Raw genomic sequence first — 20,694 nt, forward strand, 5'->3', positions numbered from 1 at the left:
TCTCAAGACCTGTATTGCTGACGTTGTACAATTTCCTCCATATGAAAAATCAAAAAAGCCAGTCATAAACAGAAACATACAACAGTTCATCCAACTGATTATACAATTCTTAGCAAAAAAAAAAGGTTGGACGCGTGGGATTGAGGACCAAGGCTAGATTTTTGGTGGAGGGGTGGAGAATTCATTCCTCAACCTAAAGTAAAATGTGTTTCACAGCCCATTTCCTCCATCTTCCCCTTTCTGACATTCTGCTGTAACATCGGCCCTCTGTTCCTACCAAAGGGGTAAATTGGCAAAGGCCTTCCTTCAGAGTTAAACCACTGGTCTGAAAAACAAGAAGGGGAGAAAAAGAGAGAATCAGTAGAAGAAGAATGGCACTTCAGAGAGAAGGTCGCTTCTGAAGTGTGCAATATCAGTTTATATTGTTTATCATTTATACAGTTGGTCATGTGGCAAAATATGTCTCGGTACATCACCAAATCAGTGTCAGGGCTGTGATTATAGATCACCCATACTCCATATAATCCCCCCTCCCATTTTCCCGCAGTAGAAAATGGGGCAGGCCTGAAGGCCCAGCGCAAAAGACGGCTTCCAGGTCTGACACAGTCATGTGACATGCCTTATAACCCTGCTGCTTAGCCACAGAGTCCTCGGGTCCAATAGCTGTCAGTAAGTGCGACTATCTGTAATGGCCTTTATGGCTCCTGATTCAGTCTATAGCACAACTTGCAGAGCTGCTATTCAGCCGGTTCTGACAGGTTCTGGACGCAGCACATAACTCCCAGATGGCCCTGGCCCCCTCTCTGCCTCTGATGCAGAGCCTCATCTTAGCCTTCCCCAGACTCCAGGACTGGCCCATGTTCCTCCCCAACCTCCTTGCTGTCTGACCGTGGACAGTGAAGAAACCATATTAGTGGATCATCAAACGAATCAGCCCAGGCTTTTCCCTCAAGGCACACAGGATTGGGCCTTCCTGCAATGGTTCTTGAGATGTTTTAGCCTCCTTTCCCCTAATTATCCTTGTTGCTCTTCTCTACACTCTCTCTAGAGCAGTGATGGCGAACCTATGGCACGAGTGCCACAGGTGGCACGCGGAGCCATTTGTCAGGGCACGCGAGGCGCTGCCTCGCTGCCCTGTCAGCTGGCCAGTACGCATGCACGCGCTGGCCAGCTGAGTTCACCCTTTTTTAAAGCCATTTTTCGCCCTCCCCAGGCTCCAGAGGTTTCATAGGAGCCTGGGGAGGGCAAAAAGAGCCTTCCCCGCCCTGCCGGAGGCCCTCCGGAGGCTTCATGAGCTTCCCTGAAGCCTCCGGAGCACAAAAACCCAGCCCTACGGGCAAACCGGAAGTTCGGGAACAGACTTCCGGTTTGCTCGGAGGTTCGTTTTGACTGCTCCGGAGGCTTCAGGGAAGAGTCCTGAAGGTCCCTGAAGCCTCCGGAGGGCTTCTGGGAGGGCGGGGGAGGCTGTTTTCGCCCTCCCCAGGCTCCTATAAAGCCTCTGGAGCCTGGGGAGGGCGAAAAAAGCATGCAAAAAATGGGGGTCTCACCTGTAGTGTGCACATGCGCTCGGGGGTGTGTGTGTCACACATTGCATTATGGGTGTGGCACGCCAACACATGACCCCCCTGCGCTCCCCCCACTTATGGCATGCAAGCCAAAAAAGGTTCGCCATCACTGCTCTAGAGAGTCTCACCATCTTTCAACATCAAATGTCGCTTTCTTTCATTCAACAGTGGCAAAATACTGTGGGACCCCATAAGGGTTCCAAATGAATTTGGCTCGGCCTGCCTCTCAACCCAACAGACCTACCTCACAGGGTTGTGATGAACAGCGTGGGCACATAAACCGCTGCCGGGGGATGCAAGAGCCCTTGTGGCATTTCCTTCTTCTGCGCATGGATTCTCTGGTGACTAACAAGATGCGATCTCCGACTAAACCTCTTCTCGCAGTCGGGGCAACCATACGGTCTTTCTCCCGTGTGGACCCTCTGATGGCTGATCAGGTTGGTGCTTCGGTTAAATTTCTTCCCGCAGTCCCCGCATTCGTAAGGTTTCTCCCCCGTGTGGATTTTCTGGTGCATTTTCAAGCCCGAGCGACGGGAAAAGTTCTCGCCGCAATCGGAACAGGTGTACAGCTCCCCGCTTGTATGGATTCTTTGGTGCCGGAGAAGGTGCTTGTTCCGGCTGAAGCTTTCCCCACACTCGGAGCACTTGAACATTTTCTCACCCATGTGGTTCTTCTGGTGCCGGATGTACGTGGACCGATCGCAGAAGCTTTTGCTGCACAGCAAGCACACGTAGGGCTTTTCACCCGTGTGGCTCCTCTTGTGAGTGATGAGGTGGTGGCTTTGGTTGAAACTCTTGCCGCACTCCGTGCACTTGTAGGGCTTGTCGCCAGTGTGGAGGCGTTCGTGGCGCACCAGGCTGTATTTGTCGCAGAATTCCTTGCTGCAGGAGGCGCAATGGTAGGGCTTCTCCCCCGTGTGCATGTGCTGATGGGAAACCAAGCTGGAACTACGGCTGAAGGTCTTCCCACAATCCGAGCACTGGAAGGGTTTCACCCCAGCGTGGATTTTACTGTGGTTGTTGAGGTGCGAGCTGCGGCGAAAGTGTTTCCCACACTCCGAGCATTCGTAGGGTTTTTCCTGGCCGTGGACTCGGATGTGCACGATGAAGCCGGCCCTGGAAAAAAAGGCCTTCCCACAATCGGAGCATTCAAAGAGCTCTTTGCCGGTGTGGGCCTGGAGGTGCTTGTTGAGGCTATGGAATAATTTGTCACTCGGTTGCTTCCCCTTGGGAATCGGTTGCCTGAGGATGGTTGCGTAGAGATCTCTCCTCTGCAATGCAACAGGATCGGTCTCCGGCTCTTCGGGCTGTTCTTCGGTTGGCTTGTTCAGATTCGAGACAGGTTCTTTTAAGTCCTGAATGTTTTCTCTCCCTGCCATCATCTCCTGGTGGTCTCTTTGCCCTTTGTCATCTGCCAAATACAATAACACCCCCGCCGATTAGTACCTCTCTCTTTAGGGTTCAGGCAGGGCAAGCCATTCCTTGGGCTGCTCAAACGTACCGAGGAATAAGGAAGGGTCTTCAAGGGAGGGGATTGGAAGTTTTGCAGAAAAACCCATTTTTCTGCAAAACTTCTGAAAAAATGGGAACCTCAGCAGCAGGCCAGTGAAAATACAGATAGTCCTCGACTTATGACCAATCGCTTAGTGACCGTTTGAAGTTCCAATGGACACCCCAAATGTTAATTATGACCCAGTTCCGAAATTCCAATGGCTGCCCCCTTTCCCCCCGCAGTCATGTGACCATATTTTGGGCACTCGGCAACTTTTGTTTACTTCCGGTTTTTGACAAAAATGCCCTAGAGCAGTGGTTCTCAACCTGGGGGTCGGGACCCCTTTGGGGGTCGAACGATCCTTTCACCAGGGTCGCCTAAGACACATATTTGCGATGGTCTTAGGAACCGAGACACCAATGTTATGGTTGGGGGTCACCACAACATGAGGAACTGTATTAAAGGGTCGCGGCATTGGGAAGGTTGAGACCCACTGCCCTAGAGTGAAGAGTGAGCTCACTTAACGACCACTGGAAAAGAGGTCATAAAATGAGTCCAGTTAGATGTAATCACTTTACAACTATTGTGACCTATGACCTTAATGAGCAGAGTCTATTACAGTCATAAGTTGAGGATTACATCTCCTGCCAATGGTCACCCAACTGCCAAGCAGGGTGAGATATGGAAAGGTGGAGTGTGGAATGCCTCCGATTAGCAGTACCTCCTGCTGCAACTTTTGATTACATTAAGATATACACATAATGAAATATATGTTTTGTCCATTTTAATGTATCCACCTGGTTCTGGCCGAGACTCAGTTTTCTTTTCTCTGACCATTGTTTTGGTCATGGCTCCTCCTTCTGTCCCTCAAGGTTACTCCTTCTTCCCATTATTGGTCGTCCTCAACTTACGGCTACAATTGAGCCCCAATTTTCCATCGCTAGGCAAGACAGTTAAGGGAGTTTTGCCCTCTTCTATGGCCTTTCCGGCCACAGTTGTTAAGTGAACCACTGCAGTGATCACATTACTTTTCAGAAGGTCACAAAAGGTGATCCCATGACCCTGGAACATTGCAATTGTCATAAATACAAGCCAGTTGCCAAATGTCCAAATTATGATCCCGGGACCATGGGGATGCTATAACAGTCGTTAAGTGTGAAAACTGGTCATAAGTCACTTTTCCCAGCGCCATTGTAACTTTGATTGGCCATTAAATGAATGCTTATAAGTCGAGGGCTACCTGTACATTCTCACAGGAAATTAGAGGCCTTTCACATGCTGCTGAACTACAATTCCCAGAGGTCTTCACTCTCAGCCAAGTTGGCTAGGGCAGCTGAGAGAGGGTCAGCAACAGCCTGAAGGCTGAAGATTCTTTGCATTTGTAGTCCTCATGTTATGAGGGCAAAGAGGGCCGGAATTGCCTTTGCTAAACAACACGATTGCAAAGCATGATGTGACGTCACCACCTGCCTTAGCAATGGCAGTTTTGGCAGTCCTGGTTGCCGTCGTTAAAACGAGGACTGTGCAGGTTCTTAAGGATCTCATCTGATCACAGCCACCAACTTCTCGCTTGGTTCTCCATTGACTCTGCTTGTGGGAAGCCTTTTATTTTCCTGTTATCCTTTATATATATTCCACCCCCCTTCCCCAAAACAAGTTACATAATTCCAGTGACGTGCGGTGAGGTTTATGGCTGGTGAGGCACTGACCCAGTGGTGGGTTTCAAATATTTTTAGACTTGTGGACTTCAACTCCCAGAATTCCACAGTCAGGCATGCTCAGTTCCGATTTAAAGCGACAGCATTTGTTTTTCTCCTTTGTGAAAAAAGGTTCCTTTTTTCATTTTCTTTTTCTTCTCCCTTCCCCTCCTTCCTCCCTCTCTTCCTTCCTCCCCCTCTCTCAAACACACACACACACACACACACACACACAAGTTGGATTGGACTATCTCTCCTACCCCCTTCCCTCTCTCACTCACTCTTAAACAAACACACACACACACACACACAAAAGTTGAATTGGATATCTTTTCCAGTGGCTTGAAAGCAGCTCCTCTGCCATCCCACCCATTCCCCTGCTGCCTTCCTCAAACACCTCCACCATTGCAAATGCAGCCTGCTGTCTGGGTGGGAAATGCCTGGAACGCAATAAAGCCCACCCATTCACCTCCTGCTGGCAGGCTGGGGTGAGAGAAGAGGCAGAGAAGCCAGAGGGGAGCCGATCCGAGCCTTCCAAAAGAAAGAGGCTGGGGGAAAGTGTGTGTGCTACAGCATGGCTCTTTGCCTGGCTTCCGTGGATGACTCTGCTTAACTGTTACAAAAAGCCTCTAAAAAAGCACCCTCCACTATGAGGCAGGAGAACTGTGTGCCTCACCTAAGTCAGGAATTTTTAGGCTTTTAACCCTTGCTTAACTCTGCTCGAGTGATCATAAAACGCCTAAAGTCAGATTAGAGGAGGCATGCAGTTCTCCTGCCTCATAATACAGGGCGCTTTTTTAGAGGCTTTTTTAAACAGTTAAGCAGAGTCACCCAAGGTGAGGCAGCAACTAGCTCAGCTTTTTCCTTTTACATTTTTTTTCTTTTCATAATGAGAGCGGTGAGGCTGTGGCTCACTTGCCTCACCTGACTGCATGTCACTGCATAATTCGAATTCTCCAGTTACAGTACGAAGGCTGATGCTACAAAGGCCACCCCTAGTGGTGAAATTCTGCAATGAACAAAATGGAGGGCATAAAGGTGACATGGCTGAGAGCAAAGACAGCTGGGAGTTGTAGTTCGCCAAGAAAGGAACCCTTACCTATCATGCAGGTCGTCCCATCCTCCTCTTGCTTGACCTCCCTATTCAGCTGCCTGAGGGTAACATTCAGAGAAGTTTCTTTTCCTTCGGGGAAATTCACTGCCCCCTCTTGCTTTATCCCTGTCATCTGGAACAAAAGAGGAATTTTAATCCGTAACAGGAATAGAGGAAATGGCCATCTTTTTGAGATAGATACTTCTTACATCACTTTTGTCTCTTTGGGGGCAGGTTGGCATGTTTCCCCCCCCCCCACAACCCACCCCATCGTTATTTTCTAAGAAGGCAGAAGACCCAATGAACTGAAATAACAATTGCAATTGTAAGAGCACTTAGACGTATATTTCAATTTTGTTAGGGGTTTGAACTTAGGACCTTCTGAAGGCAGAAAGGGGCGATAATTCACATGTTTCTAAGAAAGAAAACCTGTAATCTAGTACAAGTAGATCTCAACTTATGACCACAACTGAGTCCCAACATTCTGTTGCTAAGCAAGACTCTTAAGTGATTTTTGCTCCATTTTACGACTTTTCTTGCCACATTTCAGTTAAGTGAATAGAAATAGCACTTAGACTTATATACCGCTTCATAAGGCTTTATAGCCTTTTCTGAGCAGTTTACAAAGTCAGCCTATTGCCCCCGACAATCTGGGTCCTCATTTTAACAATCTTGGACAGATGGAAGGCTGAGTCAACCTTGAGCCGGTTAGGATTGAAGGAATCAAACTGCTGGCAACTGGCAGAATTAGCCTGCAATTCTGCATTTTAGCCACTGGGCCACCATGGCTCATGTTGGCAGGGAGGTATGAATCCTTGACTATAAACAGTGACCATTCAAAGTTACAACGGCACTGAAAAAAAGTGATTTCTGACCAATTTTCAGAGTTATGACCAAAAAAGCACCATGATCATGTGATCAAAAATCAGATGCTTGGCAACCGATTCATACTTATGACGATTGCTGTGTCCCGAGGTCATATGATCTCCTTTTACAACTTTCCAACAAGCAGAGTCAAGGGGGAAGTCAGATTCACTTAACAACTGGGTTGCTAACTTATCAATTGCAGTGATTCACTTAACCACCGAGGCAAGAAAGGTTGTAAAATGGGGCAAAACTCACTTAACAAATGTCTCACGTAACACCAGAAATTTTGGGTGTCTACAGTATTATGGTCATAAGTCAAGGACTATGGTTAGTACAACTTAAAACTGAGCAACTTAGAACTGAGGAGAAACTTAGAACTGAGGAGCTTAGAACTGAGGAGAAACTTCCTGACAGTTAGAACAATTAATCAGTGGAACAGCTTGCCTCCAGAAGTTGTGAATGCCCCAACACTGGAAGTCTTTAAGAAGATGTTGGATAGTCATCTGTCTGAAACGGTATAGGTTTCCTGCCTAGGCAGGGGGTTGGACTAGAAGACCTCCAAGGTCCCTTCCAACTCTACTATTGTATTGTATTGTATTATTGTACTAACCGTAGTTCTCAACTTACTCACACAATTCCTTATTAACCAAGGCAGTGGTTCATTACGTTTTGCCCCTTTTTACAACCTTTCTTGCCAGTTAAATGAATGACTGCCGTTAAGTTAGAACACAGTTGTTAAGTGAAGTGTTTGTCAGAAGGTCGCAAAATGTGATCACATGACCCTGGGGCACTGCAGCCATCAGAAATACTGTATCAACCAGGGTGGATTTGATTTAAATCAAGTCGATTTAAATCACAATTTAAAACACTAGTAAAAAGAATTGATTTACATCATAATTTTTTAAGAGCAACTATCATGTCTGCTGTGAAATTGTGTGAATGCATCAATGCCGTGCATGTTATTTCAGCTTGCAGAGCTTGGATTCATTGAATGAGTTTACCAAAAATGTAAATATTGCAGAATATACATTCTCATGCCACATAACTAAGCTCCATTTCATGCTGAATCAACAAAATTATAAATGTATCTTAAATTGAAAACTATCTTTAGATTTTTACTCCAAATGCATTTTATTAAAATAAATTTGATAAAAATAAAAAAAATCTGATTTACATTTTTTAAAAAATCCATTTTTAAAAAAAAAATCTGATTTTTAATTTTTTTAAAACCATCAATTTTTATCCACCCTGGTATCAACCCATTGCCACGGGTTTGAATTTTGATCATGTGCTATAGTGTAAAAATAGTCATGTCATATTTTTTTTTCATTACTGTAGTAACTTTGGTCATTGAATGAATGGTTGTAAATTGAGGACTACCTGTAGTTTTCTGCTGGACATTAGGAAGATTTGCCTAATGGTAAGATGTACAGGTAGTCCTCAGGTTACGACTACAATTGAGCCCATGATTGATGTTGCTGGAGCATTTGCAGTATTCTGGCAGCCGTTTTGGATGTTCCTTTGATGTATGGCAAGACTTGTTTTTGTGTGGTGGTTGGCAGTGTATTTTGTCGGGGTTTGGATAACAAGGATCGTATTATGAAATTATGTATTATATTACATATTATGTTTTATTATATTAAGTATTGTTAATATAGCACCAAAGACAAATTCCTTGTGTGTCCAATCACACTTGGCCAATAAATAATTCTATTCTATTCTATTCTATTCTATTCTATTCTATTCTATTCTATTCTATTCTATTCTATTCTATTCTATTCTGTCCCACACATCAAAGGAACATCCTAAATGGCTGCCAGAATACGGCAACCCCTAGGAATAAAGGATAGCTCACAAACCCACATTTACAATACAATACAATATAATAGCAGAGTTGGAAGGGACCTTGAAGGTCTTCTAGTCCAACCCCCTGCCTAGGCAGGAAACCCTATACCGTTTCAGACAAATAGCTATCCAACATCTTCTTAAAGACGTCCCGTGTTGGGGCATTCACAACTTCTGGAGGCAAGCTGATCCACTGATTCATTGTTCTAACTATCAGGAAGTTTCTCCTCAGTTCTAAGTTGCTTCTCTCCTTGATTAGTTTCCACCCATTGCTTCTTGTTCTACCCTCAGGTGCCTTGGAGAATATGACTCCCTCTTCTTTGTGGCAACCGCTGATTTACACTAAGAAAAAAAGCTATCGAAACTCAAAGACAAAATACAGATGGAAGACAACAGCAGCACAGTATACAAAATCAATTGCAACGATTGTAAGCAATTCTTTTGTGGGGACAAACAGGAAGGCAATTGATAACAAAGGTTCATGAAGATGAACGGGCAGTTAAACGGCACCATCAAAAATCCCTGATCTCAAATCACACTGATCATAAACAACACCAGTTTGATTGGAAAGGGGGGGGGGGAACATTGGCCATGCTAGCACCTGCCACACACATGAATTTATTGAAGCTTGGTATTTCTATCAAAGGAGCAATGAACAAGCGTACTGATCTAGATCCAGCATATGAATATGTAAGAGACCGGACCATTTCAACGGGCCAATCAACAAGAGAACCAATCAGCTGCTCAGAATTCAAATCGCGCTCCGAACGAACAACCGTTCAAACGACCAACTGACCCAACTGTCACACGAGACATTTATAAGCTAGGACTCATTTATATAAGAATAAGACAAGAAAACCCTGATGATGAAGTTACCTAATCTGGTAACGAAACATTCAGAAACAAATACACAGACACACACACAAAATCCCCCCCCCCCTTTTTTCCCAGTCAGGTCAAAGAATTGGAAAGAATACAATGAATTTTGTAAATAAAAACGGTGACAGTTCCCAAAGATCACTTAGGCGCATGCAGAAATTCATATTATTTCCATAGCAAGGAAGATAACGCAGGCATGGTTAAATTCACTATTATTTTATCCAAAGGGGTACATTTGTTTTCATTTGGATATATCCCTTCTGGAATTTGTGCTTGTGTTGTGAAGGGGGAAAAAAATGAAGCTTTGACTTCGGTTTTGTTGATGAGAAAGTTTTGATGTTATAGGAATGGCTAGTGAAGCAAAAAGTTGTGGTTGGAGTCCATTCATCTTGTACTGGGTAAGAAGAGTCGGAGGTCAATGCCCCTTTTCTTTTCTCTCTTTCCCTTTGTATCTCACACTCCCTTTTTCCCCACCCTTAATTTCCTATTTTTTCTTCTCTTCTTTGTATTTTATATAATAATTTTTTTAAAAATGGAAAAAAACCCTAACTTGAAACAAGTTTGGAGAGCCAATAATTATCTATCTATAGACTGTCTAGTTTAGTTCTGCAACCCAACAAGAGAGACACAGACTTCAGAGAATAACCAGAACTGCAAAAAAAAACCCAATTACTGCCAACCTGCCTTCCACGGAGGACCTATACACTGCACGAGTCAAAAAGAGGGCCGTGGAAATAGTTACAGACCCCTCACATCCTGGACATAAATTGTTTCAACTCCTACCCTCAAAATGACACTATGGGGCACTGTACACCAGAACAATTAAACATAAGGACAGTTTTTTTCACTCTGCTAAACAACTAATTCCTACAACACTGTCAAAATATTCACTAAGGCTGCATTACTATGACTATTAGTCTTCTCATCGTTCCTATCACCCATCTTCCTCTGCTGGCATGGGTAGGACGGGCCAATCCCAGTGGGATGAGATAGTCCCTTAAGTTTTGGCCCATTTTATCACTTTTCCTACCACAGTTGTTAAGTGAAGCACTGCAGCTGATACATTAGTAATCTAGTTGTTCAGTGAATCTGGCTTCCCCATTGACTCTGCTTGTCAGAAGGATGCAAAAGGGGCTCCCGTGACCTTGGGACACAGCAACCGTCGTAAGTACGAACCAGTTGCCAAGCATCTGAATTTCGATCCAACGATCACGGGGATGCTTCGAAGGTCGTCACTGTGAAACCTGTTCAGAAGTCACTTGGCTCCGTGCCGTTGCAATTTTGAAGGGTTACTAAATGAACTGCAGTGAGTCGAGGACTGCCTGTACGCCATCCTTCACCTAGCATCCAACTTGAGTGGGGGGTCCCCCAGCCGCCCAGCATCTCCAGAAGTAAAGTAACTCTCACCTGCTGATCTGGCTTCTCACCCTGCCTTAGGAGGAAGCGTTCTGCCAAGGCTACTGCATGGAAGCAGCTCTTGGAATCCCGTTCCCGGATCCAGCTCAGCATCTCCAAGGGCAGGATGGCCAGGAACTGCTCTAGGATCACCAGCTCCAGCATCTCCTCCTTGGTGCGCCTCTCGGGCATCAGCCACTGGTGGCAAAGTTTCCGGAGTTGGCAGTAGGTCTCCCAGGGACCCTCGGCCTCTCTGTAACTGAACTGCCGGAAATGCTGCCGCTGGCATTCAGAATTGCCGGCTTCGGGGTTTTCGGTTTGCTCCTCGCTTCCTCCACTTGGGATCCTGAAATCTCTGCTGTCCAGTGTAACTTTGGGCACCTTCTCTGCTTTAGCCCAGTCAGACACGGCCTCTGCTCCTTTCAAAATGGATGGGAAAGCCTTGGGGCCATGCTGCAGCACCGCCTCGGGCAACTCGGAGAGCCCCTGGCCCAGAGGAAGAGAAGAGGATGTGTCGAGAAAGTTGCACCATTGTGCTTCCCACTGTTGCGCCTCCGAACTCTCATTGTCTTCCTGTTTAATGTGCTGAAGTGGGGGGCACAACCCTCCTGATTTGACTTTGGTATGCCCAGCCAGGTGGGCATGTCTCTCAGGCTTCAAGTCCTGCTTTTCCATTTTGATTTCTGGCTTCACGTCCTGGTCAACGATGACCCTCTGAATCCCTGAGGCTGAAATCTCCACCTCCCGCTCCAAAGACATGATCTTTTTCCCTGGATGAATCTAATTCACTTCCGACCCGCCTTTTCTTCCTTCAGATGCAGAGGAAAACATCTAGCATTGGAATTCTGCTTCCTTGAGGCAAGGAGGGTGGGTGGGAATATCCCCATGCGTCTCATCTTCCTCAAGATGTAAAAAAGATGTGGAGACTCTAAGAAAGAGTACAGAGAAGAGCAACAAAGATGATTAGGGGACTGGAGACTAAAACATATGAAGAACGGTTGCAGGAACTGGGTATGTTTGCTTAAGAGAAAGAAGGACTAGGGGAGACACGATAGCATTGTTCCAATATCTCAGGGGTTGCCACAAAGAAGAGGGAGTCAAACTATTCTCCAAGGCACCTGAGGGTAGAACAAGAAGCAATGGGTGGAAACTAATCAAGGAGAGAAGCAACTTAGAACTGAGGAGAAATTTCCTGACATTTAGAACAATTAATCAGTGGAACAGCTTGCCTCCAGAAGTTGTGAATGCCCCAACACTGGAAGTCTTTAAGAAGATGTTGGATAGCTATTTGTCTGAAATGGTATAGGGTTTCCTGCCTAGGCAGGGGGTTGGACTAGAAGACCTCCAAGATCCCTTCCAACTCTACTATTGTATTATTGTATTGTATTGTAAGATCAATTCCCTAAAAAAGTAAAAGGAAGGACAGGAATACTCAAAGCAGGACAGGAATACTCAAACAGGTGTTCTAAGTTTCAATTCCTATCGTCCCCAATCCAACAAAGCTAATGGCAAGGGATCACATGAGGTGTAGTCCTCAACATCGCACAGAATAATACAATACAATACAATAGCAGACTTGGAAGGGACCTTGGAGGTCTTCTAGTCCAACCCCCTGCCTAAGCAGGAATATTTCAGACAAATGGCTATCCAACATCTTCTTAAAGACTTCCAGTGTTGGGGCATTCACAACTTCTGGAGGCAACTTCTGTTCCACTGATTCATTGTTCTGTTAGGAAATTTCTCCTCAGTTCTAAGTTGCTTCTCTCCTTGATTAGTTTCCACCCATTGCTTCTTGTTCTACCCTCAGATGCCTTGGAGAATAGTTTGACTCCCTCTTCTTTGTAGGAACCCCTGAGATATTGGAACACTGCTATCATGTCTCCCCTAGTCCTTCTTTCTATATTATATTCCTATAATATGCTCCTGGTTTAGAGATAGTGTTTGGCCTGTATGTTTCTAGCTAACAGGGCCAGAAATATGCTGCATCAGGATGAAGCCCGGCACTCCAAACACATCATGGAAACTGATGATGTTGCTTAGTTGGGTGATAAAACGTCTGCAAGAAAACATCCAAGCTCAGAAAGCACCAAGGATTCCACAGTTCCACCTGGAGCTACGTATATTTTCTTCCCCTGGAACAATTCCACATTTTTAAAGTCCCCCAGTCCTGATTCACACCTTTTTTTCCCCCCTGAAAGCTATTTTTTTCCTTCCTTTTACCCCCTCTCTAGTTGGAGGATGCTTTACGCTTAACTCCCAATCATCCCCTCCGCAGGTAGTCCTTGACTTACAACCTGTTCATTTAGCAATCATTCTAAGTTATAATGGTCCTGAAAAAAATTATTTCCAATAATCTGATCACATGATCAAAAGTCAGGCATGTTTCGCCAACTGGGGCCACACGATCATTTGCAACCTTCCTAGCTAGATTCTGACAAGCAAAGATAACGGGGTGGGGAGCGGGATTTGTTTAACAACCATGTGATTCACTTAACAACTGCACAACAGATCGTCTGACTTACACCCATTTGTTTAGTGACTATTCAAAGTTACAATAGCACTGGAAAAAGTGTCTTATGACCACTTTTCACACTTACGACCGTTTGCAGCACCCCCGTGGTCATGTGATCAAAATCCAGCCGCTTGGCAACTGCTACGTGTCTATGACAGTGGCAGTGTGCCGGGGGGGTCACAGGATCCCCCTTTTGCGACCTTCTGACAAGCAAAGTCAACAAGGAAGCCAGCTTCACTTAACAACTATGTGACCAACTTAACTGCAGTGATTCAGTGAAGTGTGTCAGGAAAGATTGTAAAGTGCATCAAAACTCCTGTAACGATTGCCTTGCTTAACTTTAACTTAACTTTAACTTTATTCAATTTCTAGACCGCCCCTCTCTCAGAAGAGACTCGGGGCGGTGTACAGTCATATTAAAACAATAGAACAATAAATATACATAGTATAAATATAAAATAAATATAGGGCTGGAGGAGGTAGCAATAGGAGGTAGCTTAGCAATGGAAATCGTGGGCTCAATTGTGGTTGTAAGTTGAGGACTACCTGTAATGTTGCTGAACAACTGTGGCAAAAGGGTTGTCAAACAGAGCACAACACACACTTGGGCAACCACTTTGTTTACTAACAAAAGGTCAGCTTTCACTTGTGGTTGCAACAGAATGAATGCTATCAATAGCTTCAGATTGTCACTTGCTAGTAGGGCTCCCTGGGTTAAGAGCCCACCAACTTCACCCCCACACCTCCTCCAACCTGACCTCCCTTGCTAGCCTGTGGTTGTGGTTCATCCCAAATGAACTACGGTATTCTCACTTGGGAGGGGATCACTCGCTACGGCCAACTTGCCATGAGCCAATTCAACACCGCCAACTTGCTGTAGGGCAACTTGCCACAGCCAACCTGCTGTGGGACAATTTAATAATTCTATTTTAATGATTTAAAATAAATAAAAAAAATATTTTAATTTGTGTCATTCACGTTTCATTCTGTCCCCCTCCTTTTGCATCCTTTCTTTAATAATTCTACCCTACTATGTCTTTGATATTAGCGCAACTCTTGTCCTGCAGGGAGTCAGCTGTGGCAAGTTGGCCACGGCAAGTGGGCGGCGGAGAATTGTCCTAGATCCATTCTCACGTCCCAGAGGAGGAAACTACACCCACAATGTAATTGCAACACAATGCAATTGTAAACCACTTATATTACATCGTCGCCACGATATAAAAAAGATGTGGAGACTCTAGAAAGAGTGCAGAGAAGAGCAAGAGATGATTAGGGGGCTGGAGGCTAAAACATATGAAGAACGGTTGCAGGAACTGGGTATGTTTAGCTTAAGAGAAAGAAGGACTAGGGGAGACATGATAGCAGTCTTCCACTATCTCAGGGGTTGCCACAAAGAAGAGGGAGTCAAACTATTCTCCAAGGCACCTGAGGGTAGAACAAGAAGCAATGGGTGGAAACTAATCAAGGAGAGAAGCAACTTAGAACTGAGGAGAAATTTCCTGACAGTTAGAACAATTAATCAGTGGAACAGAAAATGCCTCCGGAAGTTGTGAATGCCCCAACACTGGAAGTCTTTAAGAAGATGTTGGATAGCCATCTGTCTGAAACGGTATAGGGTTTCCTGCCTAGGCAGGGGGTTGGACTAGAAGACCTCCAAGGTCCCTTCCAACTCTACTATTGTACTGTATTGTATTGTATATTAAAGAGTGTCCAGAAGAGCAGCAAAGATGTGTAGGAGCCTGGAGGCTAAAACATGTAAAGAACAGTTGCAGGAATTGGGTATGTCTAGTCAGTGAAGAGAAGGACCAGGGGTGACATGATAGCAGTGGTCCAATACTTGAGAGGCTGTCACAGAGAAGAGGGTGTGTGTGTGTGTGTGTGTGTGTGTGTGTGTGTCAAGCTATTTTCCAAAGCACCTGAAGGCCAGCCAAGGAATAATGGATGGAAACTGATCAAGAAGAGATTCAACCTAGAAATAAGGAGAAATGTTCTGCCAGTGAGAACAAACAACCAATGGAACAGCTTCCATTGGACGTTGTGGGAGCTTCATCACTGGAGGCTTTCAAAAAAGAGACTGGATTGCCATCTTTCAAGAATGGTATAGGCAAAAGGTCTCCTGCTTGAGCAGGGGTTGGAGTAGATGACTTGCAAGATCCCTTCCAACTGTTCTGTTCTGCTCTACATCCCATCCCATCCCATCCCATCCGGATTTGCATTTGAATTAAAGTTGCATTTACTTATCTGCTTAGCTTCCATTTCAATACTTTCCCCCCCGACCCTTGATTTATGCAATGAAAAGCAACCCACAGCCCCTCTTCGTCCATTGGCAGCCGTGCACGCAATCAAAGGTCGTTTGGAGGAGGTGCGGGAGTGTACCCCTCTTCCCTTTGGGGCTTCCCATTGCTCCCGCCTCGCCCCGCTCCTTCACTTACAGATCCCGAGTAAGGCCCGAGAGATCTTCCTTGCAATGGGAATTCCGGCCGCGAATAAATTCCGGCGCGCTTGTGGAATAAGTCCCCCTCCAGCCTCCACCCAAAATTTTTATTTCTTATTCATCTGCAATGTAAAGCTTCGCTTGCAAATTTGCCGAAGGACAGAACGGGAGGGTTCAACCGAAAGCAGCTCTCCGGTCCCCGCCCCCTTTCCCGAGGCCCCTCCTCTCGAGCAAACTAATCTGCATTTTAACCCTTCAAAAACCGAAGTTCCTACTCCTAATTTTGCCTTAGATGTGGTTTTTCAGAGGATCGGTGGCTCTGAACAGCGGCACGCCTTGCCTATAAAAACATATATTTGTTTTTCGATTGCAATAAGGCGTTCCTGATTTATTTATTTTTTCTTTTGCTCTTTTTAGGCAAGCTGCATCAGCTACTCAAAGGTTCGAACGGAATGGAAAAGAATGGAAATGGAATTGGAATGGAATAGAATGACTTTATCGGCACTTTAAATGTACACTAATCAGCATACATTAAAATAAAATTGTGGGTTATTCAAAATAGGTTGAAAAAGAGGATAAAGTTTACACCCCAGTTGTTTTTGTTAGGTATAGTTCCAGACTGTACTGTTACAGAGACTAATCTGATCTTGAACCTAACGAGGCAGCAAGATTGTTGGTGGCGCCATATTGGAAGAAGGAAGAGTTGCCTACTATCCAAGAATGGACGTTAAAAGTAGCAAACTTAGCAGAGATGGCCAAAATCTCAGCATATCTGAAGGACCATTCAGATGAGAAGTACAAGCTGGACTGGAGAAGATGGATTGACTATATTCAAAACAAATACCGGACTAAAAAATTTCAGTTAGCTTATGAATGAAGGCATAAAGGACATTACAATTTATTCAAAGTTAGTTTAATAAAGGGGGAGTTAAAGCACAAGCATAGTAACATGTTAAAATTAGTTAGCTTACGTTAGCGTACGGTTGTTAAATGTTTATACCCTGTACTTTGCTCTGGGAGGTCGGGGGGAGGGAGGGCGGGAAGAGGGAAAGGGTGATAATTGTAAAATTTATTTTAAAATTTAATAAAAAATAAAATAAAATTGTGGTGCATTTAGCTCTCAAAAGATAACTATTACGCATATACCCACATACACGTACATATGACAGAGAGAAACGTCACAGTCTAGTTTGGATGTGTACGTATACATGGCGGGGGGAAAAAAGGAACCTGAGTTTGCAAGATGCATGGCGTAAGGAACAACGCTGTTACAGAATCTAATAGTCCTGTTATAAATACTTTGAAGCGGGCTTGAAATCCTCTCATCTTCCCTACCGGTTCGGAAGCAGGACCGCACGCGCGTGGGTGCTTGCTTCGCTAACGCGTAGCGCTTCTGCGCCAGAATACCACTTCTGCTTTGAAACCTCCCAGAGGGGAGTAACCAAAACAAGATTCAAGGTTCAAATCAAGGATTCCCAGGCTGATGTGAAAATAGGCTCAGTGGGAGGCTGTGCTTTTTAGTTCCCTCTTGGTGAAAGTAAACAAGCTGTGGGGGTGGGAGGCAGAGATTCCTATTTTTAAAGAACCCAAATGTGTAAATAAAGATTTCAGATGTGAGGACTTTAACTCCCAGAATTCCCTAGCCAGCCATGCTGGCTGGGGAATTCTGGGAGTTGAAGTCGCATCTTAAAATGGCTAGGTTTGAAAAACTGGTGTACGTATTAAAGGGGACTACAGATTGTAAACACTTTAGAGAGATAGTTGGGGGTGAGAATGGAGGAAAATAACAAGAGAGGGATAAAAGACCCTTACTGTTAGATTCGGGCAACGAGAGAACAGACTCCGGACACATAGTGACTTAACAGCTCTTTATTAGTAGTAGTAGTGATCCAGCTTGCTCTGTGGTCTGAGGGTTCCCCTTTTATAGGGGTCGGGTACGCCTCTCGACAAATCAGAGCGATACCTGTTTCCCGCCGTAGCGGCGGACCAGAGAGGAGACTTGCCGCGATATATGTTAATATCTAACACCCCTCCCCTCTTAGATGGAGCATTCCGGTTAGTTACATAGTCCTTCAGATAAGTAGGTGTTTGCCTCACACGGGTGGAACGCCGCAGTTCGGGTTGATCGGGAGTGGTTGCAGGATCGGTTGCTTTTTCTGCTTCGCTTCCGGGGGTTTGCAGGCTTTCTTGCTTTGGCGTTGTTCTGTTTCGCATTCGCCCTCTTCTTCTATCCTGGGCTCTCAGGTGTCGTGGTTTTCTGTATTTGGGCTCTCGGGTGGCTGACTTTGTGCTGGCAGAAAGTTTTCGTCCTTGGCTCGTAGGTCTGAGTGTGCCAGGCGACCCCGTAGTTGATCGATGTGCCGTTTCCAATTCCGTCCATCTTCAAGCTCTAGCAGATATGATCGTGGACCCGTGATGCCAATGACCCTTGCCGGCATCCACAATGTTCCCCCTGCATAGTTGTGGGCGTATACTGAATCCCCTATGCTAAAATTCCGAATTTTGCTTGTGGAGTATGGGGGCGATGTGGCAGAGTAATTTGGGTGAAGACGGTCCAGGTGAGACCGTAGACGGCGGCCCATGAGAAGTTCAGCGGGGCTCCTACCCGTCGTTGCGCTGGGGGTAATATGCTGAATTAGGAGGTAATGGTCAATGCGTGTTTGCCAATCACCTGGACCCATCCTAGCGAGGGCCTCTTTCGCGGATCGCACCATTCTCTCCGCCTGTCCGTTTGACGCCGGATGGAATGGCGCGACGAGGGCATGCCGAATTCCCTGACCTGCTAAGTACGTTTCAAATTGCATGGCCGTGAACTGGGGCCCGTTATCGGAGACCAGGAGGTCGGGCAGGCCATGAGTGGCGAAAAGTCGCCGTAGTACCTTAATGACTGCCTCTGCCATGGTTGAAGTCATTAGGACTACTTCTAGCCATTTTGAGTATGCATCCACAACTATAAGGAAAGTCTGACCTTGGACTGGCCCTGCGAAATCGATGTGTATTCGCGACCAGGGTGCTTTCGGCTTCTCCCATTCTGTAGCGGGTGCTTCCGGGGGTGCTGGTCTCGATTCCTGGCATGGATCACAAGTGGCCACCCATTCCTCTATTTCTTTGTCCATGTTTGGCCACCAAACGTAACTTCTTGCTAATGCCTTCATTCTAACGATCCCCGGATGTCCCACATGTAACGCTTCTAATACATTTCTACGTAACGCATAAGGAATAACAACTCGATCCCCCCACAATAAACAACCTTGCAACACTGAAAGTTCATCCCGTTTTGCCCAAAATAGTTTGAATTCCGGGCCCACGTTTCCCTTCGGCCACCCCCTCCAAACCCAGGTTTGAACTTGCTTTATTATATTGTCCCTAGCAGAGAATCTGGCAACGTCGCAGGAAGAAACCGGTCCTGAGTCCAAACAGTCAATTAGCAGCACCGGTACCTCAGGAGTGGGGTCTGGCAAGAGATCCGGAAGTGGGCAACGGCTGAGTGCGTCTGCATGTCCTAGAGTGGAGCCCGGTCAATGTATCAGCTTGTATGAGTACGCGGCCAGGAAAACAGTCCACCTGGTCATGCGTGGAGAAAGGGAGACTGGTGTGGGGCGGTTTCCCACCAAAAGTCCCAACAGCGGTTTATGATCAGTAATCAGTTCGAAATCGCGGCCGTAGAGGTATTCGTGGAAACGTTTTACTCCAGCCACAGCAGCTAACGCTTCCCTGTCCATCTGGCTGTAATTCCTCTCGGCTGATGAAAGAGTCCTGGAGTAAAAAGCGATGGGTGCTTCGTTCCCGTTGGGCATCCTGTGGCTGAGGACTGCGCCGACGCCGAATGGGGATGCATCACAGGTCAATACCAGTGGTAGCGTTTGGCTGTATTGCACTAACAGCGAGTCGGTGGTGAGCAGGTGCTTTACTGCGGCAAAAGCTGCTGCTTCGGATCGTCCCCATCTCCATGTTGCGTTCCTTTGGAGTAGTCGGTGTAGTGGTTCAGCAACGGTCGCCTTCTGTTTCAGGAAAACGCTGTAGAAACTAAGTAGTCCGAGGAAGGCCTGCAACTCGGTCTGATTTCGTGGTGTGGGGGCGTCCTGGATCGCCTTAATTTTCTTTGAAGTGGGGTGTATTCCCTGACCATCAATTCTATATCCCAGGAATTCTACACTAGGCATGTTAATTTGGCATTTCTCTTTTTTGAGGCGGAGACCCTTCTCTCTGATTCTAGCCAAAACAGTTCTGACTCTTTTTAATAGTTGCTCCTCGTTTGCAGCGGACACCAAGATGTCGTCGGAATAGGGGACGACTCCCGGTATCCCTTGCAAAAGCCGTTCCATGACGCTCTGGAACAGACCTGGAGCAGTACTTACACCGAATTGTAGCCGGTTGCATTTGAATGCTCCTCTGTGCATCACTATAGTTTGGGCCTCCGCTGTGGCGCTATCCACAGGCAATTGCTGGTAAGCTTGTGCCATGTGTAGTTTAGCAAATATCTTTCCTGGCCCCAACGAGTGCAATAAGTGTTATATGCACTTTGTTGTAGCGCGACATTAATTGTGCATTTATAGTCCGCGCAGATGCGGACTGACCCGTCTGGTTTAACTGGGGTCACAATGGGAGTTTCCCAGCACGTGTGATTCACCGGCTCAAGGATTCCTTGCTCTACTAACTTGTCGATTTCCTTATCTATTTTTGGGCGGAGTGCAAATGGCACTCGTCTCGGTTTAAGTCGGATTGGCGCCACTTTGGGGTCTAAATTGAATGAGATAGGTTTACCCACATACTTACCAAGACCGGGGCTGAACACGTCCTCGAACTCCTTAAAAATCTGTTCAGCGCTGCTGTTCTCCACGGCATTGATCCCGGTGACTTCTAACCCCAAGGCTTCAAACCAATCTAGTCCTAGAAGGTTCTGTAACGGCGCACT

General features: G+C 45.9%; 1 protein-coding gene across 1 annotated transcript; it reads right to left on the reverse strand.

Annotated features, from left to right (window-relative positions):
* On the reverse strand, positions 1-15,941 carry LOC309385458 (uncharacterized protein). Its single transcript, XM_081939961.1, has 5 exons — positions 15,778-15,941; positions 10,846-11,761; positions 5,854-5,980; positions 1,810-2,976; positions 1-325 (listed from the first exon to the last, which is right to left on the reverse strand). Exons 2-4 carry the CDS (start codon positions 11,590-11,592, stop codon positions 1,811-1,813), a joined length of 2,040 nt encoding a protein of 679 aa, XP_081796087.1. The 5' UTR covers positions 11,593-11,761; positions 15,778-15,941; the 3' UTR covers positions 1-325; position 1,810.
* Positions 15,942-20,694: the final 4,753 nt, after the last annotated feature.

The sequence above is a fragment of the Natrix helvetica genome (genome assembly GCF_964273705.1).
Source record: "Natrix helvetica genome assembly, chromosome: 1".
In the NCBI taxonomy this organism is placed as follows: domain Eukaryota; kingdom Metazoa; phylum Chordata; class Lepidosauria; order Squamata; family Natricidae; genus Natrix; species Natrix helvetica.

Bases quoted from the DNA above. Each gene is read 5' to 3' on its own strand.
- LOC309385458 (XM_081939961.1), bottom strand. From the start codon at position 11,592: ATGTCTTTGGAGCGGGAGGTGGAGATTTCAGCCTCAGGGATTCAGAGG. The intron at 5,981-10,845 runs GTGAGAGTTACT...CTTTTGTTCCAG, and splicing joins GTGAGAAGCCAGATCAGCAG to ATGACAGGGATAAAGCAAGA. The intron at 2,977-5,853 runs GTAAGGGTTCCT...TGTATTTGGCAG, and splicing joins TGGGACGACCTGCATGATAG to ATGACAAAGGGCAAAGAGAC.